This window comes from Diachasmimorpha longicaudata, chromosome 3 (assembly GCF_034640455.1).
Source record: "Diachasmimorpha longicaudata isolate KC_UGA_2023 chromosome 3, iyDiaLong2, whole genome shotgun sequence".
In the NCBI taxonomy this organism is placed as follows: Eukaryota; Metazoa; Arthropoda; class Insecta; order Hymenoptera; family Braconidae; genus Diachasmimorpha; species Diachasmimorpha longicaudata.
In genome coordinates, this window is record NC_087227.1 from 4,921,187 (window position 1) to 4,942,591 (window position 21,405).

The 21,405-nt window shown below is 34.5% G+C and overlaps 6 protein-coding genes across 20 annotated transcripts; all 6 read right to left on the reverse strand.

The window, feature by feature from the left end:
* LOC135160363 (uncharacterized) lies at positions 1-3,046 on the reverse strand. Of its 3 annotated transcripts, XM_064116824.1 has the most exons (9): positions 2,707-3,046; positions 2,360-2,409; positions 1,855-2,051; positions 1,572-1,788; positions 1,365-1,483; positions 1,204-1,303; positions 1,006-1,116; positions 234-389; positions 1-153 (listed from the first exon to the last, which is right to left on the reverse strand). In XM_064116824.1, exons 1-9 carry the CDS (start codon positions 2,999-3,001, stop codon positions 103-105), a joined length of 1,296 nt encoding a protein of 431 aa, XP_063972894.1. In that variant the 5' UTR covers positions 3,002-3,046; the 3' UTR covers positions 1-102. The 3 variants fall into 3 exon arrangements, with proteins under 3 accessions (XP_063972894.1, XP_063972892.1, XP_063972893.1); XM_064116822.1 differs by having other exon boundaries at positions 1,006-1,303; XM_064116823.1 differs by lacking the exon at positions 2,360-2,409 and having other exon boundaries at positions 2-153; positions 1,006-1,303; positions 2,711-3,041.
* Positions 3,047-3,725: 679 nt separating this feature from the next.
* On the reverse strand, positions 3,726-6,575 carry LOC135160368 (odorant receptor 56a-like). The gene is made up of 8 exons (XM_064116838.1): positions 6,284-6,575; positions 5,356-5,552; positions 5,076-5,292; positions 4,869-4,987; positions 4,708-4,807; positions 4,510-4,620; positions 3,946-4,101; positions 3,726-3,865 (listed from the first exon to the last, which is right to left on the reverse strand). Exons 1-8 carry the CDS (start codon positions 6,572-6,574, stop codon positions 3,815-3,817), a joined length of 1,242 nt encoding a protein of 413 aa, XP_063972908.1. The 5' UTR covers position 6,575; the 3' UTR covers positions 3,726-3,814.
* Positions 6,576-7,649: 1,074 nt separating this feature from the next.
* LOC135160369 (odorant receptor 10a-like) lies at positions 7,650-10,803 on the reverse strand. 3 transcript variants are annotated; one of them, XM_064116840.1, is made up of 10 exons: positions 10,667-10,803; positions 10,476-10,591; positions 9,727-9,923; positions 9,447-9,663; positions 9,259-9,377; positions 9,098-9,197; positions 8,903-9,013; positions 8,059-8,214; positions 7,902-7,984; positions 7,650-7,777 (listed from the first exon to the last, which is right to left on the reverse strand). In XM_064116840.1, exons 1-9 carry the CDS (start codon positions 10,764-10,766, stop codon positions 7,934-7,936), a joined length of 1,167 nt encoding a protein of 388 aa, XP_063972910.1. In that variant the 5' UTR covers positions 10,767-10,803; the 3' UTR covers positions 7,650-7,777; positions 7,902-7,933. The 3 variants fall into 3 exon arrangements, with proteins under 3 accessions (XP_063972910.1, XP_063972911.1, XP_063972909.1); XM_064116841.1 differs by lacking the exon at positions 10,476-10,591; XM_064116839.1 differs by having other exon boundaries at positions 10,476-10,803.
* An 842-nt stretch (positions 10,804-11,645) lies between these two features.
* On the reverse strand, positions 11,646-14,793 carry LOC135160370 (odorant receptor 13a-like). Its single transcript, XM_064116843.1, has 8 exons — positions 13,924-14,793; positions 13,219-13,415; positions 12,939-13,155; positions 12,751-12,869; positions 12,590-12,689; positions 12,395-12,505; positions 11,864-12,019; positions 11,646-11,784 (listed from the first exon to the last, which is right to left on the reverse strand). Exons 1-8 carry the CDS (start codon positions 14,212-14,214, stop codon positions 11,734-11,736), a joined length of 1,242 nt encoding a protein of 413 aa, XP_063972913.1. The 5' UTR covers positions 14,215-14,793; the 3' UTR covers positions 11,646-11,733.
* Positions 14,794-14,934: 141 nt separating this feature from the next.
* LOC135160373 (odorant receptor coreceptor-like) lies at positions 14,935-17,097 on the reverse strand. Of its 2 annotated transcripts, XM_064116850.1 has the most exons (7): positions 16,367-17,097; positions 16,087-16,303; positions 15,900-16,018; positions 15,739-15,838; positions 15,548-15,658; positions 15,158-15,313; positions 14,935-15,079 (listed from the first exon to the last, which is right to left on the reverse strand). In XM_064116850.1, the coding sequence occupies exons 2-7, from the start codon at positions 16,219-16,221 to the stop codon at positions 15,029-15,031; spliced, it is 672 nt and encodes a 223-aa protein (XP_063972920.1). In that variant the 5' UTR covers positions 16,222-16,303; positions 16,367-17,097; the 3' UTR covers positions 14,935-15,028. The 2 variants fall into 2 exon arrangements, with proteins under 2 accessions (XP_063972920.1, XP_063972921.1); XM_064116851.1 differs by having other exon boundaries at positions 16,087-17,097.
* A 575-nt stretch (positions 17,098-17,672) lies between these two features.
* On the reverse strand, positions 17,673-21,347 carry LOC135160365 (odorant receptor 10a-like). Of its 10 annotated transcripts, none has more exons than XR_010298535.1 (9): positions 20,643-21,347; positions 19,894-20,090; positions 19,614-19,830; positions 19,427-19,545; positions 19,266-19,365; positions 19,071-19,181; positions 18,227-18,558; positions 18,094-18,151; positions 17,673-18,045 (listed from the first exon to the last, which is right to left on the reverse strand). XR_010298535.1 is itself a non-coding variant. In XM_064116832.1 (8 exons), the coding sequence occupies exons 1-8, from the start codon at positions 20,934-20,936 to the stop codon at positions 18,101-18,103; spliced, it is 1,245 nt and encodes a 414-aa protein (XP_063972902.1). In that variant the 5' UTR covers positions 20,937-21,347; the 3' UTR covers positions 17,673-18,100. The 10 variants fall into 10 exon arrangements, 4 of the variants coding, with proteins under 4 accessions (XP_063972902.1, XP_063972901.1, XP_063972900.1 ...); XR_010298536.1 differs by having other exon boundaries at positions 18,227-18,382; positions 18,491-18,558; positions 19,071-19,365; XR_010298537.1 differs by having other exon boundaries at positions 18,227-18,405; positions 18,491-18,558; positions 19,071-19,365.
* Between the last annotated feature and the right edge of the window lie 58 nt (positions 21,348-21,405).

Here is a 21,405-nt window from a genome sequence, read left to right on the forward strand (position 1 = left end):
TTTAGTAGAAAATTGTACCCCAACCAGTTTGTTTATTGGATTATAGACTACAAAGATATATATTACTTGGAAAATTTTTCTAAAAAAGCTCATACATGTTACTTAGGTGAGATTTCGTAACATTGTCAAAAATCTCATTGCAGTGCTGAATATCTAAATAAATGGAAGATATAAAAATCAATTTTAAAAGTTAAACACAAAGACCAGATCGGTTTTCTATGGTATTTACTTACTGTAGTGACTTGACCCATATTTAAGTTAAACAATCCGTACGCTGAAAACGTGTAATCACGTTCTGTGTGGATCATTATCACTAAAATAATGGCCTGTGTTGATAGATTGAAGTTTGTCCATGAACATTCATAAACTGCTTGGCGGAATCCATTGATCTCAAGTTGAAAATTTACAATTTTTATTGAAATTTTAATTTGATTTATCTCACATAAATTGTGATATTTGCGCGAGGGATGATCTTATTAAATAAACAATACGATATTCAGTTCAACAGATTCAGCAAATCTAACAAATTCAATGTCATTCATGAAACTATTCACGAAAGTTAATTTAGGCCTGACTCAGGGTAAATTGACCAGACTCAAAAGACCTTCAAAAATTAACAGTCACATTAGCTTACAGTTTCTTCATTCGCTAATGAAGTTTCAAACTTCAAGGTCAAAGAGCTAAATTTTCAAATTCCGAACGTGTGCCACCCTCGGATCTCTTATACGTAACTCTTCACAATGCGAAGATCACGGACAAGAGAATGATCGACTGTCCATGATTTTTGTTATAATAAAAGAAATATATCTATTCATGAAAATAAAAAGAAACGTTCGCCTCAAAGAAACTGTCAATGGACTTTTGTCAGCCTCGCAGTTCCTAAATCGCTGGGGACCCAAAGTTGACGATGGAAAAACTGACTCGAGTGAAAAACTACTGGTCTCTGAATAGTGTTCACTTATTTTACGAGTTGTATCGCTCATTACCATATATATATATCGTTACCTCATCACTCAGATACTGAGCATATGAACAAAATATAATAGTCTGCATAATGGTGGCAGCTACATGACTCGTATTTTTAATGACATCTTTCCAATTATTTGCTGCGATTCTCTGTAAATATTTTAATTGATTAGTGTGAAGAAATCTAAATGTAGCATATATTATACGGTAAAACTCATTGAATAAATAATGAAATACATATTGCAGACTGTAAAGGAGGCTGCACAAGTTCAGTCCATTGAGTAATATAGTAGCAAAAATTATTGGATTATACCATTCTTCCATCGCATGAACATATCTAAAATACGTACTCATTGTATTGATTGTGAAGCCATTTTGAATCGTAATATAATACTCACGAAAGTAATTTAACATGCTCGCGTATAATTCTCTTCAATTCTTTCACAATTATCACCGTATTTCTCGGACTTGTGGACTTGGTTGTTAAATCTATGCAACGAATATCATTTGCAAGTATCTAGCAAATGAAAACGTCACATTTCGTTATCAATAAACTTGTGTTTACGTTCATTTGTAGTAATGAACATTATTACGTTGGACATTACATTGAATTCAATTGCAAAATATGTGGAGAATTGAGTAAAAAGGCAGTCCGCTGATATCCACCAGAGAGCTAAAAAATATAAGCCCATGTGCTCCCAGGCGGCACACAAAAAATACTGCGTAAATGAATTTAACACGAAAGGATAATGAGCCGGATAAACGGTTTGCGAAAAATCGAAGGAATCATTCGTCTCAGAAAGTCGAAATTTGAGGTATAATCTGAAATCAAATGTTAAATTTCATACCACTGATGTGAGATACTTCATATGAGATAAGTGAATTTACATATAAGGACGCAAGTTGTAAGATCCAACAGTCCCAATGACAGCTACAGCATAACACATCCTGAGTACCCGTGCATTCTTAGCATTTTCTATGGCCCTCTCTGTTATAGCACTCCGTGATGTTTGGATAATCCATCGCTGGTGGCAAACTTTCAATATGTCGTAAAGCTCCTTTCGACGCAACAATATACGATATCCCTAATGCATATACACCAATGATACCTAAAGTCTTCAAACTCTACTTTTAATTTCAACATTTTACAAAATTGTTTACTATAATTTTTCCAAAAACGGAATAAAAAAAAACGAGTCAGTAAAATCTGAGTTAAATCATTCTAATCTGAATAGGCATTGGAGGAAAATTATAAGATGGTGAGTGAAATAACTGAGATTGTAATCAATTAATGTCCAAATATTTTTTTATTCGAAACCTAATCGAGGATTGCGATTCACTGCAAATAATCCTTTTGATCAAAATTTTTGTAATTGTTCAATGGCGTACGTACATTTAAGCTTCCGTCGAGTGGATCAATGCTGCCAGTGCCATAGATTGATTCTAGCAATTTTGTCATGTGAAATCGTGAAAATGGGAATATAAGATCGTTGTTATGTGTGAATTTTCTCAACGATCGATTCGAAGAATATGAAAGATGTGCAGTTAAGAAGAGCATGTACAATTTATATAGTATAGATATAATATAACTAAGGGCTATACCTCAATTCATTATCCCTACTCGAGATAGTTCTTAAAAATCATTTAGAGGTAATGGAGGATCTCGCTAACATTGAAATTAATCCGCTGATGGTGGTTAATACCTATAATTTAATTAAATACATATATACAACAACTTACGTACTTTGAATACAGCTAAAGTAACTGTAAATACAGCTGCAGCCACTTCAATGGATAACATGAAATTAACTTGAGCAGTATCGTACACATTACGTGTGTCGAATATAAGAGCAAATGTTATTGTTGCCAGTCCAATACTGTATGGTATAACTTCCCAATAGTACCACCGTGGTCTATCATCCCTAAAAATATTACCCATTGAGTATAATCCCATGCATTGTAGAAGGAGTACATCACCACCAACGCAGTCTCTAAAACAAGATTCTATAAGTTCTTTCCTTCCTGTATGTTCCATCGCTCTATATTATTCTCTGGTGAGTAGAAGCTCACCAGCCACAATTGTCTAGATGCACTGGGTATAGTTTCTGAGTAAGATAACTGCGGTAATTGCTATCGATTCAATGCAATTTTCTCATATAAAATGTGCCTATTTAACGAATATAAGGAGCGCATTACCCTAAACGGACGATTATCATTTATATTGAATGCCTTCGATAACCAGTAATTTTTTATGGCGCGCCAGAGTGGAGATCGTAGCAACATGTCGGGTGGATGTTATGCTCTGTAGAGAACCATTCATTAGTTTGGGAGACCCGTGAGAGACATTGTTACGAAATAGTGACATGATTTCTTTGACAAGTGCATTCATCGTAGATACTAATGATGTAAGGGAACACCACAATCAAATGTTACTGTAATGAACGTTCTCCGGAACTCAATTTTATGGTCACTCACATTAATTTCCAAGATTATGTGTTAAATGGAACTAGAATAATTGTTCAACAATTAGTCGATGAGTGTATCCTGTTGGTGGAAGTCAAAGCTGTTGATATTTGAAAATTTTAATAATAATAATCCGAAAAAACCATTCCAAGGTGATCAGCTACACGACCAGAAGCGAAGAATGTTTTGTCTTGCTCAATGTTGCTGGCTCAATTGTCATAATTGCTTCTTATTTCTCAACAATCAGGTCAGTCAGGATTTAATTTTAAGACTTCAGCACAAATTTAGTAGAAAATTTTACCCCAACCAATTTGTTTATTGGATTATCGACTACAAAGATATATATTACTAGCAAAATTTTTCTAAAAAAGCTCATACATGTTACTTAGGTGAGATTTCGTAACATTGCCAAAAATCTCATTGCAGTGTTGAATATCTAAACAAATGGAAGATATAAAAATCAATTTTAAAAGTTAAACACAAAGACCAGATCGGTTTTCTATGGTATTTACTTACTGTAGTGACTTGACCCATATTTAAATTAAACAATCCGTACGCTGAAAACGTGTAATCACGTTCTGTGTGGATCATTATAACTAAAATAATGGCCTGTGTTGGTAGATTGAAGTTTGTCCATGAACATTCATAAACTGCTTGGCGGAATCCATTGATCTCAAGTTGAAAATTTACAATTTTTATTAAAATATTAAATTAATTTATGTCACATAAATTGTGATATTTGCGCGAGGGATGATCTTATTAAATAAACAATATGATATTCAGTTCAACAGATTCAACAAATCTAACAAATTCAATGTCATTCATGAAACTATTCACGAAAGTTAATTTAGGCCTGACTCAGGGTAAATTGACCAGACTCAACAGACCTTCAAAAATTAACGGTCATATTAGCTTACTATTTCTTCATTCGTTAGTGAAGTTTCAAACTTCAAGGTCAAAGAGCTAAATTTTCAAATTCTGAACGTATGTCACCCTCGGATCTCTTATACGTAAACTGGTCTCTGAACAGTGTTCACTTATTTCACGAGTTGTATCGCTCATTACTATATATTTCGTTACCTCATCACTCAGATACTGAGCATATGAACAAAAGAGAATAGTCTGCATAATTATAGCAGTTACATGACTCGTATTTTTAATGACATCTTTCCAATTATTTGCTGCGATTGTCTGTAAATATTTTAATTGATTAGTGCGAAGGAATATAAATGTAGCACATATTATACGGTAAAACTCATTGAATAAATAATGAAATACATATTGCAGACTGTAAAGGAGGCTGCACAAGTTCAGTCCATTGAGTAATATAGTAGCAAAAATTATTGGATTATACCAGTCTTCCATCGCATGAACATATCTAAAATACGTACTCATCGTATTGATTGTGAAGCCATTTTGAATCGTAAGATAATACTCACGAAAATAATTTAACATGCTCGCGTATAATTCTCTTCAATTCTTTCACGATTATCACCGTATTAGTCGGACTGGTAGACCTGGTAGTTAAATCTATGCGACGAATATCATTTGCAAGTATCTAGCAAATGAAAACGTCACATTTTGTTATCAATAAATTTGTGTTTACGTTCATTTGTAGTAATGAACATTATTACGTTGGGCATTACATTGAATTCAATTGCAAAATATGTGGAGAATTGAGTAAAAAGGCAGTCCGCTGATATCCACCAGAGAGCTAAAAAATATGAGCCCATATGCTCCCACACGGTACACAAAAAATACGGCGTAAATGAATTTAATATGAAAGGATAATGAGCCGGATAGACGGTTTGCGAAAAATCGAAAGAATCATTCGTCTCAGAAACCCAAAATTTGAGGTACAATCTGAAATGAAATGTTAAATTTCATACCACTGATGAATTTGTTCCATGGCATAAGTGAATTTACATATAAGGACGCAAGCTGTAAGATCCAGCAGTTCCAATAATAGCTAGGGCATAACATATCCGGAGCAGCCGTGCATTCTTAGCATTTTCGATGGCACTCTCTGTTATAGCATTCCGTGATGTTTGGATAATCCATCGCTGGTGGCAAACTTCCAATATGTCGTAAAGCTCCTTTCGACGTAAGAATATACGATATCCCTGATACATACATATACACCATTGATATCTAAAGTCTTTAAACTTTTTTTTTAATTTCAACATTTTACTAAATTTTTAATTATAATTTAAAAAAAAACAACTGCGCCGCAGAAAGAATTGTTTTCAATTCGTACCGCATAGTAAAAACGTGGAAAAACGCACCAAACGGAATAAAAAAAAAGAAGTTAGTAAAATCTGATTTAATAATTCTAATCGGAATAGGCATTAGAGGAAAATCCTAAGATGGCGAGTGGAACAATTGAGATCGTAATCAATTGATGTCCAAATATTTTTTTATTCGATACCTTATCGAGGATTGCGATTCACTGCAAATAATCCTTTTGATCAAAATTTTTGTAATAGTTTAATGGTGTACGTACATTTAAGCTTCCGTTGAGTGGATCAATGCTGCCAATGCTATAAATTGATTCTAGCAATTTTATCATGTGAAATCGTGAAAATGGGAATATGAGATCGTTGCTATGTGCGAATTTTCTTGACGATCGATTCGAAGAATATGAAAGATGTGCAGTTAAGAAGAGCATGTACAATTTATATAGTATAGATATAATATAACTAAGGGCTATACCTCAATTCATAATCCGTACTCGAGATAGTTCTTAAAAATCATTTAGAGGTAATGGAGGATCTCGCTAACATTGAAATTAATCCGCTGATGGTGGTTAATACCTATAATTTAATTAAATACATATATACAACAACTTACGTACTTTGAATACAGCTAAAGAAACTGTAAATACAGCTGCAGCCACCTCGATGGATAACGTCAAATTAACTTGAGCAGTTTCGTACACATTACGTGTGTCGAATATAAGAGCAAATGTTATTGTTGCCAGTCCAATACTGTATGGTATAACTTCCCAATAGTACCACCGTGGTCTATCATCTCTAAAAATATTACCCATTGAGTATAATCCCATGCATTGTAGAAGGAGTACATCACCACCAACGCAGTCTCTAAAACAAGATTCTATAAGTTCTTTCCTTCCTGTATGTTCCATCGCTCTATATTATTCTCTGGTGAGTAGAAGCTCACCAGCCACAATTGTCTAGATGCACTGGGTATAGTTTCTCAGTAAGATAACTGCGGTAATTGCTATCGATTCAATGCAATTTTCTCATATAAAATGTGCCTATTTAACGAATATAAGGAGCCCATTACCCTAAACGGCCGATTATCATTTATATTGAATGCCTTCGACAACCAGTAATTTTTCATGACACTCCAGAGTGGAGATCGTAGCAACATGTCAAGTGGATGTTATGCTCTATAGAGAACCATTCAGTAGGTTGGGAGACCCGTGACAGATATTGCGAAATAGTGACATGATTTCTTTGACAAATGCACTCATCGTAGATACTTATGATGTAAGGGAACACCACAATAAAATATTACTGTAATGAACATTCTCCAGAAATTAATTTTATGATCAGCCACTTTCATTTCCAAGATTTTGTGCTACATGAAACACAAATAATTCTTCAACAATTAGTCGGTGAGTGTACCCTGCTGGTGGAAATTAAAGCTGTTGATATTTGCATCGCGTCGTGAGTTTTGATATCTATATGGAATCGGTGAATATTAGTGTTAGTGTAGTAATGTTTAAGTGAGTTAGTATTATTAAAAAATGAGACGGCGCTGTGTCGCCTAAGATTTAAAATAAGATTCAGGTTACAGACTAAATACTAGAGACATTATTTTTCTAAAGTGAATAAATGAACGCGAGTGTTGTTCGAGAGCATATTCGTTTGAAGTGTGAATGGAAAAGTGTTTGCATGGTGTGACAGTTTTATTAAGGTTCTTGTTTAGGGTTTTGGTGTTCTAGGTAGACTGAGGGTGGCCTGTGCGTCACCATTACACGGTCAGTTTAGAATAAAGAGTGCATTGAGAAAAAGTGAGAAAATGTGTGTGCGTGAGATGAGAGAGTGAAAATTGGTCAGTCTGGAGAAGTTTCTTGACGAGTTAAGGTCTAGAGCGACTCAGCTTATTCAATGTATCTTTATAATCTTTTAAATATATTTAATTTTACACTGTTAAACTAAATAATCTGTTCTACATGATTTTGATCCTACATCTATACAGAGAGAAAATCTTAATAAAAATAATCCGAAAAAACCATTCCAAGGTGATCAGCTACACGACCAGAAGCGAAGAATTTTGTTGTCTTGCTAAATACTGTTGGCCCAACCGTCATAATTGCTTCCTATTTTTCAACAATCAGGTCAGTCAGGATTCAACTTTAGGACTTTAGCATAAATTTCGTAGGAAATTTTACCTCAACCAATTTGTTTATTGGATTATAGGCTACAAAGGTATATATTACTTACAACATTTTTCTAAAATAGCTCATTCATGTTACTTAGGTAAGATTGCGTAATATTGTGAAAAATCGCATTGCAGTACTGAATATCTAAAGAATAGAGGATGTAGAAATTAATTAAAAATTACCAATGAACAGAAATATTATCAACAATATGTACTTACCGTAGTGACCTGACGCATATTTAAATAAAACAATCCGTACGCTGAGAATGTGTATTCACGCTCGGTGTAAATCATTAAAAGTAGGATTAGGGTCTTCGTTGGTACATTAAAGTTTATCCACGAACATCCGTAAACCGCTTGGCGGAACCCATTAACCTGAAGTTGAAAATTTGGAATGTCTTATGCAAATTATGTAAATTATTTTCCGCTTTCAGTATTGTGATGTGACATTTTTCCATGATATGATTTTTTTTTTTAAACAACACTTTTTTCCAATGCGTATCCATCCTTATTTTAAAATTCCATCGGATTCACCATTTGTACAAATACGTCAATGACACGAAAAATTGAATTATATTGTCCTTCCAGAGAAAATGGCAGGAAATTATAAAGAAATAAATGAGCATGGGAAGACGCGCCAAACACTCCAATAGTTTCACCAGATGTGATGTGCATAAACATTGATCATTTTTATCATTCGCTTAATAACAATCGATTCTCGGCCCTTGGAGTTCTTGAAAATGCCCGTCTTTGACAAATACCTTCCAAAAAGATATTTTATCAAGAATATAAAATAAATCTTTGACTGATTTGTTTTTTCAGTATATTATGTTATTTCCAAATGACCAGGGGCCAAAAATCATGACAGAAGTATTGCCGAGTGGACGAGGTAGTCTAGGACATGTAAACCCGACGGGCATGGCTATGCATTCACTGATAACAATAATTAACTCTGTCACAAAGACGAAGAAAGTTATCTCTAGACGTTCGAGCTAAATAAATATATCGTCACCAAAGTTGTTTCTCTTTGCGTGGTATCCTTCATTCTCATGTATCGTATTACCTCATCACTTAAACGCTGAGCATATGAACAATAAAGAAGAGTTTGTATAATTATCGCAATTATATGAGTCGCATTTTTTATGGCGTCCTTCCAATTATGATCTGCAATTCTCTGTAAAAATGTTGATCGATTAATCTGAAAGATCAAAATTATAGCAATAATGGAGTGACATCCATTGTATAAATAATGAAATACATATTGAAAACTGTAAAGTAGGCTGCACAAGTTCAGTCCATTGAGTAATATAGTAGCAAAAATTATTGGATTATACCACTCTTCTACCGCATGAACATATCTAAAATACATATTTATTGTATTGTTTGTAGAGCCACTTGGAATCGTAATATAGTACTCACGAAAATAATTTAACATGCTCGCGAATAATTCTCTTTAATCCTTTCACGATTTTCGCTGTATTTACTGGACTTGCAGATCTGCTAGTTAAATCTATGCAATGAATGTCAGTGGCGAGTATCTAAGAAACGAGAACTTGTTTTTTTGTCAGTAAATTTGTACTCGTGAACATTAATACGGTGATTTTTACGTTGAATTGAATAGCCAAATATGTGTTAAATTGTGCAAAAAGACAGTCCACTGATATCCACCAGAGAGCGAAGAAATATAAGCTGATGTGCTCCAAAGTGGCCAACACAAAATACTGTGTAAATGACTTCAATATGAATGGATAATAAGCCGGATAAACAGTTTGTGAAAAATCGAAGGAATCATTCGTCTCAGAAACACGAAATTTGAAGTATAATCTGAAATCAGATGTTAAATTTCATACCACTGATGAATTTCTACCATGACATAAGTGAATTTACATATAAGGACGCAAGTTGTAAGACTCAAGGGTCCCGATGACAGCTACAGTATAACACATCCTGAGCAGCCGTGTATTTTTAGCATTTTCTATGGCACTCACTGTTATGGCATCCCGGGCGGTTTGGATCATCCATTGCCGTTGGCAACTTTTCAATATGTGGTAAAGCTCCTTTCGACGGAAGAATATTCGAAATCCCTAATATATATATGTCAGTGATACCTAAAGCTTTTAAACTTTCTTATTATTCTTAATAACTTAAATAAATTAACAAATAAATTTGCAACTATCGTTTTTGTAGAAACAACTGCGCCGAATAATTGGGAACTAATACTAATAATTGGTTTCATTCCGTACCGGACAGTAGAAATTTGGAAACATGCAACAAACGAAATTAAAAAAAAAAGTTCGTCGGAAATGTTAAATAAGGTAAGGTCTGAGGTAAATAATTCTAATCCAAATAGGCATTGGAGAAAAATCATTAGATAGTAAACTAACAACTGAGATATTGAAAAATGGGTCTAAAAACATTTTTCTATTCGATACGTTAACGAGGAGTTCCATTCGCCTCAAGTAATTTTTATGATAACAATTTGAAGAGAAAAAATCATCTTTTGTATTTCTTTCGAATCCTAAAATTATTCGGTTATTCTGAATAAATTGCAGGCGATTAATTGCGACGAACCTATCGACCAATACCCAGTAACACCGAAATTTCTTCAGTGATGATAATTAATATAGCTTACGTACTTTAAACACCGATAAAACACCTGTTAATAAAGCTGCAGCCACCTCAATGGTTAACATCAAATTTACTTGAGCGGAGTGTTGCAGATTACGTATAGCGCACGTAACAGGAAATGTTACTATTGCCAATCCAATACTATATGATATAACTTCCCAATAGTACCACCCTGGTTCATCATCCCCAAAAATATTACCCATTGAGTATAATCCCATGCATTGTAGAATGAGTACATCACCACGAACGCAGTCTCTAAAACAAGATTCTATAAGTTTTTTCCTTCCTGTATGTTCCATCGTTCTATATTATTCTCTGGTGACTAAAAGCTCACCAGCTACAATTCTCTAGATCCACGGGGTTATAGTTCCTTATTACGATAAGTACCGTAATTACTATCGATTCGTGCAATTTTCTCATATAAAATGTGCCTATTTAACGAATATAAGGCGCCCATTACCCTAAACGGACGATTATCATTTATATTGAATGCCTTCGATAACCAGTAATTTTTTATGACACTCCAGAGTGGAGATCGTAGCAACATGTCAGGTGGATGTCATACCTTGTAGAAAACAATTCATTAGTTCGGGAGACCCGCGAAAGATATTGCGAAATAGCGATATTGAGGAACAATATAATCAGAAGTTATTGTAATGAACACTCTCTGGATGGAGAAAATTTTTTTTTCATTATGTGCCTGTTCTGTAATCGGTCAGTCAAGACAGTATTCAGTAAAAATTACGGACCAGTTACGCATTTTTCCACTCAACGTTCTATACTTTTTTTGCGACGTTTTGAATTTTTTCCTGAAAGTTCCCTGAAAAGTGTGTAACTGTCCCATAATTTATACTGAATATTGTTTGAACTGGCAGATTACGGAACACCAACGTCATTTTTAAGAAATTTTTCTCTCCGTATGGACATTAATTTTATGATCCGCCAGTTCATTGAAAAGATCTTATGCATAAAATCCATTCATCATAGGGAATCCAGTAATTAGTGGATGAGTGTACTGTTCGGGTGAATATCAAAACTGTTGATATTTGCATCGCGTCGTAAGTTGTGATATCGACACTTAAAGAAAATTCTGCTAATAATAATCCGAAGAACCCATTCCAAGGTAATCAGCTCCCAGACTGAGTTCCGGGACTTTAGAAAAAATTTAGCAGAGTTTTGTCCCAACCAGTTGGTTTATTGGATGATAGACTACAAAGATGTACATCGCTTGCGAAATTTTTCTAAAAAAAAGTTCATACATGTTACTCAGGTGATATTCCGCAATATTGTAAAAAATCTCATTGCAGTACTGAATATCTAAACGAATAAAAGATGGGAAAGTTAATTCAACATTTGAAAAGGAAGAGCAGAAATATTGTCAACAATATTCACTCACTGTCGTCACTTGACACATATTTAAATCGAACAATCCGTACGCTGAGAACCTGTATTCACGTTCTGTGTGGATCATTAAAAGTAGAATTATGGCCTTTGTTGATAGATCGAAGTTTGTCCATGAACATCCGTAAACCGCTTGGCGGAATCCATTAACCTAAAGTTGAAAACGTGGAATGTCTTATGCAAGTTATTTAAATTATTTTCCGCTTTCAGTATTGTGATGTAACATTTTTCCGTACTATGATTTCATTCATTAAATAACACCGATTTTCAATAATTGTCCACACTTTATTTAAAACGAGAACGAATGCACGCTACCGCGCGCTGCAATTAAAAAAATATGATTGAACATTTCAAAATTGAATGCGTTGTGAATACAAGTCACCGCCTCAGACGACTAAACCAATAAGGAACAAGCGTGACAGACTTTCAAGATATCGAAAGTATCGATGCTTGTCCTTTTTGCGTTCGCAAGGAAGCTTTGTAGTTGTGCGATTTTCTAATTTTCTAATTTTAATAATAGGATTACCTCGTCACTTAAATACTGAGCATATGAACAAAAAAGAATAGTTTGCATAATTATCGCAGTTATATGACTCGTATTTTTTATGGCGTCTCTCCAATTATTTTCTGCAATTCTCTGTAAGAATGTTAATGGATTAATGTGAAGGATAAAAATGATAACAGTTATGTACTAAAGATAATTGAATAAATAATTAAATACATATTGAAGACTGTACAGAAGGCTGCATAAGTTAAGTCCATTAATTAATATAGTCGCGAAAATTATTGGATTATACCAGTCTTCTACCGCATGAACATATCTGAAATACATATTTATTGTATTGCTTGTAGAGCCATTTGGAATCATAATGTGATACTCACGAAAACAATTTAACATGCTCGCGAATAATTCTCTTTATTTTTTGCGTGATTTCCACCGTATTTATCGGACTTGCAGATTTGGTAGTTGAATCTATGCAACGAATGTCAGTGGCGAGTATCTAAGAAACGAGAACTTGTTTTTTTGTCAGTAAATTTGTACTCGTGGACATTAATACGGTAATTTTTACGTTGAACTCAATCGCAAAATACGTGGAAAATTGGGCAAAAAGACAGTCCGCAGAGATCCACCACAGAGCGAAGAAATATAAGCCCATGTGCTCCCAGGCGACACACAAAAAATACTGCATAAATGAATTTAACATGAAAGGATAATGAGCCGGATAAACAGTTTGCGAAAAATCGAAGGAATCATTCGTCTCAGAAACCCGAAATTTGAGGTAAAGTCTGAAATCAAATGTCAAATTTCATACCACTGATGACTTGGTACCATGACATAAGTGAATTTACATATAAGGACGCAAGTTGTAAGATCCAATAGTCCCAATGATAGCTAGGGCATAACATATCCTGAGCAGCCGTGCATTCTTAGCATTTTCTATGGCACTCACTGTTATGGCATTCCGTGATGTTTGGACAATCCATCGCTGGTGGCAAACTTTCAATATATTGTAAAGCTCCGTCCGTCGCAATAATATACGATATCCCTAATACATACATATTAATAATATTTAATTCTTTTTAATTGCATTTCCATCTTCAACAGTTTACTAATTTTCTAACTAGGCTAGTAGAAATTTAGAAAAATGCAACAAACCAAATGAAAAAAAAAGACAAGTCGAAAATGTAAACTGATGGGAAGTCTCAGATAGTCTGAGATAACTATTTCTCATGCGAATAGACATTAGAGACAAATTATGAGACGGTGACTGGAACAACTGAGATGTCAGAAAGTTGATGTCGCGAAAATTTTTTTATTCGATACGTTACCGAGCATTAGGATTCACTACGAACAATTCTTTTGATCAAAATTCTGAGGGAGAAAATCATCTTTCGATTATCTTTTGAGCCTCAAAATGATTCGAGTATTGTAAATTAATTGTAGCCAATTAATGTCAAGGAACTTATCAACAACGACCCAATAACATCAAAATTTCTTCGGTTGTGCTAACTAATGTCTGTAATATGATTTAATATACAATATAAAGTACGTACTTTGAAGACTGCTAAAATAGCTGTGAATACAGCTCCAGCCACCTCAATGGATAACATAAGATTCACTTGAGCAGTGTCATACGCATTACGCGTATCGAATATAACAGCAAATGTTATAGTTGCCAATCCAATCGTAAATGGTATAATTTCCCAATAATACCACCGTGGTTTATTATCCCTAAAAATATTACCCATTGAGTATAAGCCCATGCATTGTAGAATAAGTACATCACCACCAACGCAGTCTCTAAAACAAGATTCTATAAGTTCTTTCCTTCCTGTATGTTCCATCGCTCTATAATATTCTCTGATGAATAGAAGCTCACCAGCCACAATTGTCTAGATGTACTGAGTATAGTTTCTCAATAAGATCAGTGCTGTAGTTGCTATCGATTCGTGCAATTTTCTCATATAAAATGTGCCTATTTAACGAATATAAGGAGCGCATTACCCTAAACGGACGATTATCATTTATATTGAATGCCTTCGATAACCAGTAATTTTTTATGACACTCCAGAGTGGAGATCGTAGCAACATGTCAAGTGGATGTTATGCTCTATAGAGAACCATTCAGTAGGTTGGGAGACCCGTGACAGATATTGCGAAATAGTGACATGATTTCTTTGACAAGTGCACTCATCGTAGATACTAATGATGTAAGGGAACACCACAATTAAATATTACTGTAATGAACATTCTCCCGAAATCAATTTTCTGGTCACTCACATTGATTTCCAAGATTATGTGTTAAATGGAACAAGAATAATTGTTCAACAATTAGTCCATGAGTGTATCCTGTTGGTGGAAATCAAAGCTGTTGATATTTGGAAATTTAAATAATAATAATTCGCAAAAACCATTTCAAGGTGATCAGCTACACGACGCGAAGCGAAGAATTTTGTTGTCCTGCTAAATGCTGCTGACTCAATTGTCATAATTGCTTCCTATTTTTCAACAATCAGGTCAGTCAGGGTTTAGTTCTAGGACTTCAGCACAAATTTAGTAGAAAATTTTACCCCAACCAGTTTATTTATTAGATTATAGACTACAAGGATATATGTATATTACTTGCGAAATTTTTCTAAAATAGCTCATACATGTTATTTAGGTGAGATTGCGTAATATTGTGAAAAATCGCATTGCAGTACTGAATATCTAAAGGAATAGAAGATACAGAAATTAATTAAAAATTACCGATGATGAACAGAAATATTGTCAACAATATGTACTTACCGTAGTGACTTGACGCATATTTAAATAAAACAATCTGTACGCTGAGAATGTGTATTCACGCTCTGTGTAGACCATTAGAAGAAGGATTAGGGTCTTCGTTGGTGCATTAAAGTTTATCCATGAACATCCGTAAACCGCTTGGCGGAATCCATTAACCTGAATTTGAAAATGTGAAATGTCAATGGAAATGACCTATTATCATGAAAAAGCCCAAGCAGATAAATTAAATTAGCCACATGAGCCATCGGCTAACTTCATGCGTAAGCTTTTATCCTCATTGGTGAACGTGAGTGAGGCAGGTAATTAAAATTGGACGCGCGAAGCGCGCATTTGGCCTCGTCTGAATTATTTTCTTTGTGTGATATGGTCCATTCTTATATATTACATTACCTCATCACTTAAACGCTGAGCATATGAACAAAAAAGAAGAGTTTGCATAATTATGGCAGTTATATGAGTCGCATTTTTTATGGCGTCCTTCCAATTATTTTCTGCAATTCTCTGGAAAATGTTGATCGATTAGGGTGGAAGGATAAGGTTATAGCAGTTATGTAGCAAAGATAATTGAATTAATGAAATACATATTGAAGACTATACAGAAGGCTGCACAAGTTGAGCCCATTAATTAATATAGTAGCGAAAATTATTGGATTATACCAGTCTTCTATCGCATGAACATATCTAAAATACATATTTATTGAATTGTTTGTAGAGCCATTTGGAATCGTCATATAATACTCACGAAAATAATTTAACATGCTCGCGAATAATTCTCTTCAATTCTTTCACGATTTTCGCTGTATTTACTGGACTTGCAGATCTGCTAGTTGAATCGATGCAACGAATGTCCGTTGCGAGTATCTAAGGAACGAGAATTTGTTTTTTTTTGTTAAATTAGTACTCATGAACGTTAGTACGGTCATTTTTACTTTGAATTCAATCGCAAAATATGTGGAAAATTGTGCAAAAAGACAGTCCGCTGATATCCACCAGAGAGCGAAGAAATATAAGCCCATGTGCTCCCAAGCGACACACAAGAAATACTGCGGAAATGAATTTAACATGAAAGGATAATGAGCCGGATAAACAGTTTGCGAAAAATCGAAGGAATCATTCGTCTCAGAAACACGAAATTTGAGGTAAAGTCTGAAATCAAATGTCAAATTTCATACCACTGATGACTCGGTACCATGACATAAGTGAATTTACATATAAGGACGCAAGTTGTAAGATCCAAGAGTCCCAACGATGGCTAGGGCATAACATATCCGGAGCAGCCGTGCATTTTTTGCATGTTCTATGGCACTCTCTGTTATGGCATCCCGTGATGTTTGGACAATCCATCGATGGTAGCAAACTTTCAATATGTGGTAAAGCTCCGTTCGATGCAGCAATATACGATATCCCTAATACATATATATGAATGATACTTGCAAATTTTAAACTCAATTTTTATTTTTAACAAACTTCCAAGCTATTAACTATCATTTTCGTAAGACATTCAAACCAATGCAACAACCGAAATCAAAAGGAAAATCAGACATGAGAAATGAAGCACAGCCTGAGGTAAATAATTTTAACCCAAATAGGCGTTGAAAAAAAATCATTGGGCAGTGATTGGAAGAACCGAAATAGTTAAATATTGATCTCAAAACATTTTTTTGTTTGACACGTTTCCGAGGATTTCCATTCACTACATACAATTTTTTTTATTAGAATTTTAAGGGAAAAAAATCATTTTTCATATATCTTTCTAGAGTCACAATTATGGCTGTAATACGATTTATTATATAACATGATTTACGTACTTTGAATAATAATAAAATAGTTGTAAATGTAGCTCCAGCCACCTCAATGGATAACATCAAATTAACTTGAGCGGTATCATACACATTACGTATATCGAATATAACAGCAAACGTTATTGTTGCAAGTCCAATACCATGTGGTATAACTTCCCAATAGTACCATCGTGGCTTATTATCCCTAAAAATATTACCCATTGAGTAAAATCCCATGCATTGTAGAAGGAGTACATCACCACCAACGCAGTCTCTAAAACAAGATTCTATAAGTTCTTTCCTTCCTGTATGTTCCATCGTTCTATATCATTCTCAGGTGAATACAAGCTCACCAGCTACAATTGTCTCGATGCACTGGGTATAGTTTCTCAATAAGATAAGTGCGGTAATTGCTATCGATTCGTGCAATTTTCTCATATAAAATGTGCCTATTTGACGAATATAAGGAGCCCATTACTCTAAACGGCCGATTATCATTTATATTGAATGCCTTCGACAACCAGTAATTTTTTATGACACTCCAGAGTGGAGATCGTAGCAACATGTCAAGTGGATGTTATGCTCTATAGAGAACCATTCAGTAGGTTGGGAGACCCGTGACAGATATTGCGAAATAGTGACAAGATTTCTTTGACAAGTGCACTCATCGTAGATACTAATGATGTAAGGGAACACCACAATAAAATATTACTGTAATGAACATTCTCCAGAAATTAATTTTATGATCAGCCACTTTCATTTCCAAGATTTTGTGCTACATGAAACAAGAATAATTCTTCAACAATTAGTCGGTGAGTGTACCCTGCTGGTGGAAATCAAAGCTGTTGATATTTGCATCGCGGTGTGAGTTTTGATATCTATATACAGAGAAAATCTTAATAATAATAATTCGAAAAAACCATTCCAAGGTGATCAGCTACAAGACGAGAAGCGAAGAATGTTTTGTCTTGCTCAATGTTGCTGGCTCAATTGTCATAATTGCTTCTTATTTCTCAACAATCAGGTCCGTCAGGATTTAATTCTAGGACTTTAGCACAAATTTAGTAGGAAATTTTACCCCAACCAGTTTATTTATTGGATTAGAGACTGCAAAGGTATATATTACTTGCGAAATTTTTCTAAAATAGCTCATACATGTTACTTAGGTGAGATTGCGTAATATTGTGAAAAATCGCATTGCAGTACTGAATATCTAAAGGAATAGAAGATGTGGAAATTAATTAAAAATTACCAATGAACAGAAATATTATCAACAATATGTACTTACCGTAGTGACCTGACGCATATTTAAATAAAACAATCCGTACGCTGAGAATGTGTATTCACGCTCGGTGTAAATCATTAAAAGTAGGATTAGGGTCTTCGTTGGTACATTAAAGTTTATCCACGAACATCCGTAAACCGCTTGGCGGAACCCATTAACCTGAAGTTGAAAATTTGGAATGTCTTATGCAAATTATTTAAATTATTTTGCGCTTTCAGTATTGTGATGTGACGTTTTTCCACGGCATGATTTCTTTTTTTAAACAACCCTTTTTTCCAATGCGTATCCATCCTTATTTCGAAATTCCATCGGATTGACCATTTGTACAAATACGTCTGTGACACGAAAAATTGAATTATATTGTCCTTTCGGAGAAAATAACAGGAAATTATAAACAAATAAATGAGCATGGGAAGACGCGCCAAACACTCCAATAGTTTCACCAGATGTGATGCGCATAAACATTGATCATTTTTATCATTCGATTAATAACAATCGATTCTCGGCCCTTGGAGTTCTTGAAAATGCCCGTCTTTGACAAATACCTTCCAAAAAGTTATTTTATCAAGAATATAAAATAAATCTTTGACTGATTTGTTTTTTCAGTATATTCTGTTATTTCCAAATGGCCAGGGGCCAAAAATCATGAGAGAAGTATTGCTGAGTGGACGAGGTAGTCTAGGACATGTAAACCCGACGGGCATGGCTATGCATTCACTGATAACAATAATTAACTCTGTCACAAAGCCGAAGAAAGTTATCTCTAGACGTTCGAGCTAAATAAATATATCATCACCAAAGTTGTTTCTCTTTGCGTGGTATCCTTCATTCTCATATATTGTATTACCTCATCACTTAAACGCTGAGCATATGAACAATAAAGAAGAGTTTGTATAATTATCGCAGTTACATGACTGGCATTTTTTATGGCGTCCTTCCAATTATGTTCTGCAATTCTCTGTAAAAATGTTGATCGATTAATCTGAAAGATCAAAATTATAGCAATAATGGAGTGATGCCCATTGCATAAATAATGAAATACATATTGGAGGCTGTACAGAAGGCTGCATAAGCTCAGTCCATTCATTAATATAGTAGCGAAAATTATTGGATTGTACCAGTCTTCTACCGCATGAACATATCTAAAATACATATTTATTGAATTGTTTGTAGAGCCATTTGGAATCGTAATATAATACTCACGAGAATAATTTAACATGCTCGCGAATAATTTTCTTCAATCCTTTCATGATTTTCACCGCATTTACCGGACTTGCGGACTCGGTAGTTGTGTCTATGCAACGAATGTCAGTGGCGAGTATCTGAGAAATGGGAATTTGCCTTTTTTTGTCAAATTTATACTCATGGACATTAATACAGTGATTTTTACGTTGAATTGAATAGCCAAATATGTGTTAAATTGTGCAAAAAGACAGTCCGCTGATATCCACCAGAGAGCGAAGAAATATAAGCTCATGTGCTCCAGAGTGGTAAACACAAAATACTGTGTAAATGACTTCAATATGAATGGATAATAAGCCGGATAAACAGTTTGTGAAAAATCGAAGGAATCATTCGTCTCAGAAACACGAAATTTGAGGTATAATCTGAAATCAGATGTCAAATTTCATACCACTGATGAATTTGTACCATAACATAAGTGAATTTACATATAAGGACGCAAGTTATAAGATTCAAGGGTCCCCATGATAGCTACAGCATAACACATCCTGAGCAGCCGTGCATTTTTAGCATTTTCTATGGCAGTCTGTGTTATGGCATCCCGTGTTGTTTGGAGCATCCATCGCCGTTGGCAACTTTTCAATATGTGGTAAAGCTCCTTTCGACGGAAGAATATTCGATATCCCTAATATATATATGTCAGTGATACCTAAAGCTTTTAAACTTTATTATTATTCTTAATATCTTAAATAAATTAACAAATAAATTTGCAACTATCGTTTTTGTAGAAACAACTGCGCCGAATAATTAGGAAATAATAATAATAATTGGTTTCATTCCGTACCGGACAGTAGAAATTTGGAAACATGCAACAAACGAAAGTTAAAAAAAAACTCGTCGGAAATGTTAAATAAAGTAAGGTCTCAGGTAAATAATTCTAATCCAAATAGGCATTGGAGAAAAATCATTAGATAGTAAACGAAACAACTGAGATATTGAAAAATGGGTCTCAAAACATTTTTCTATTCGATACGTTAACGAGGAGTTCCATTCGCTGCAAGTAATTTCTATGATAACAATTTGAAGAGAAAAAATCATCTTTTGTATTTCTTTCGAATCCTAAAATTATTCGGTTATTCTGAATAAATTGCAGCCGATTAATTGCAACGAACCTATCGACCAATACCCAGTAACACCAAAATGTCTTCAGTGATGATAATTAATACAGTTTACGTACTTTAAACACCGATAAAATAGCTGTGAATGAAGCTGCAGCCACTTCAATGGATAACATAAAACTTATTTGAGCGGCGTGTTGCACATTACGTATATCGCATATAACAGCAAATGTTACTGCTGCCAGTCCAATACTATATGGTATAACTTCCCAATAGTACCACCGTGGTTCATTATCCCCAAAAATATTACCCATTGAGTATAATCCCATGCATTGTAGAAGGAGTACATCACCACCAACACAGTCTCTAAAACAAGATCCTATAAGTTCTTTCCTTCCTGTCTGTCTCATCATTCTCTATTTTTTCCCCTGGTGAATAGAAGTTCACCAGTCACAGTTCTGTCGATGCGCTGGGTCTAGTTCCTTATTAAGGTAAGTACCGTAATTACTATCGATTCGCACAATTATCTCGTCTCAAATGTACATATTCAACGAACATAAGGACCGCATTACCCTAACAAGACGATTATCATTCAGACTGAATGCCTTCGATAACCAGTAATATTTTATGACACTCGGGAAGGGAGATCATTGCAACATATCAGGCGGATGTCATGCTCTATAGAAAGCAATTCACTAGTTCGGGAGACCCGCGAGAGACATTGTTGCGGAATAGCGATATGATTTCATTTCTCAAGTGCAGTAATCTTAAATACTACCTATATTGGGAAACAATACAATTGACAATGAACATTATTCTGATGAACATTCTCCGGAAATTAATTTTATGGTCAGCAGTTAATTTACGATATGTCATGCTGAA

Excerpts from the sequence above, each read along its gene's own strand:
- LOC135160363 (XM_064116822.1), bottom strand. The coding sequence starts at position 3,001 with ATGGAACATACAGGAAGGAAAGAACTTATAGAATCTTGTTTTAGAGAC. Across the intron at positions 2,052-2,359 it reads CACTCGACGGAAGCTTAAAT|GGATATCGTATATTGTTGCG; the intron begins GTACGTACGCCA and ends TATATGCATTAG. Across the intron at positions 1,304-1,364 it reads GAGCATGTTAAATTACTTTC|ATATGTTCATGCGATGGAAG; the intron begins GTGAGTATTATA and ends TACGTATTTTAG.
- LOC135160368 (XM_064116838.1), bottom strand. The coding sequence starts at position 6,574 with ATGGAACATACAGGAAGGAAAGAACTTATAGAATCTTGTTTTAGAGAC. Across the intron at positions 5,553-6,283 it reads TTTCTTTAGCTGTATTCAAA|GGATATCGTATATTCTTACG; the intron begins GTACGTAAGTTG and ends TGTATGTATCAG. Across the intron at positions 4,102-4,509 it reads CTCAGTATCTGAGTGATGAG|ATCAATGGATTCCGCCAAGC; the intron begins GTAACGAAATAT and ends TTTCAACTTGAG.
- LOC135160369 (XM_064116839.1), bottom strand. The coding sequence starts at position 10,766 with ATGGAACATACAGGAAGGAAAAAACTTATAGAATCTTGTTTTAGAGAC. Across the intron at positions 9,198-9,258 it reads GAGCATGTTAAATTATTTTC|ATATGTTCATGCGGTAGAAG; the intron begins GTGAGTACTATA and ends TATGTATTTTAG. Across the intron at positions 8,215-8,902 it reads CTCAGCGTTTAAGTGATGAG|GTTAATGGGTTCCGCCAAGC; the intron begins GTAATACGATAC and ends TTTCAACTTCAG.
- LOC135160370 (XM_064116843.1), bottom strand. The coding sequence starts at position 14,214 with ATGGAACATACAGGAAGGAAAGAACTTATAGAATCTTGTTTTAGAGAC. Across the intron at positions 12,690-12,750 it reads GAGCATGTTAAATTGTTTTC|ATATGTTCATGCGGTAGAAG; the intron begins GTGAGTATCACA and ends TATGTATTTCAG. Across the intron at positions 12,020-12,394 it reads CTCAGTATTTAAGTGACGAG|GTTAATGGATTCCGCCAAGC; the intron begins GTAATCCTATTA and ends TTTCAACTTTAG.
- LOC135160373 (XM_064116850.1), bottom strand. The coding sequence starts at position 16,221 with ATGTTAAATTCATTTCCGCAGTATTTCTTGTGTGTCGCTTGGGAGCAC. Across the intron at positions 15,314-15,547 it reads CTCAGCGTTTAAGTGATGAG|GTTAATGGATTCCGCCAAGC; the intron begins GTAATGTAATAT and ends TTTCAAATTCAG. Across the intron at positions 15,080-15,157 it reads ATATGCGTCAAGTCACTACG|ATATTCAGTACTGCAATGCG; the intron begins GTAAGTACATAT and ends CTATTCCTTTAG.
- LOC135160365 (XM_064116831.1), bottom strand. The coding sequence starts at position 20,936 with ATGATGAGACAGACAGGAAGGAAAGAACTTATAGGATCTTGTTTTAGA. Across the intron at positions 20,091-20,642 it reads CTATTTTATCGGTGTTTAAA|GGATATCGAATATTCTTCCG; the intron begins GTACGTAAACTG and ends TATATATATTAG. Across the intron at positions 18,383-19,070 it reads CTCAGCGTTTAAGTGATGAG|GTTAATGGGTTCCGCCAAGC; the intron begins GTAATACAATAT and ends TTTCAACTTCAG.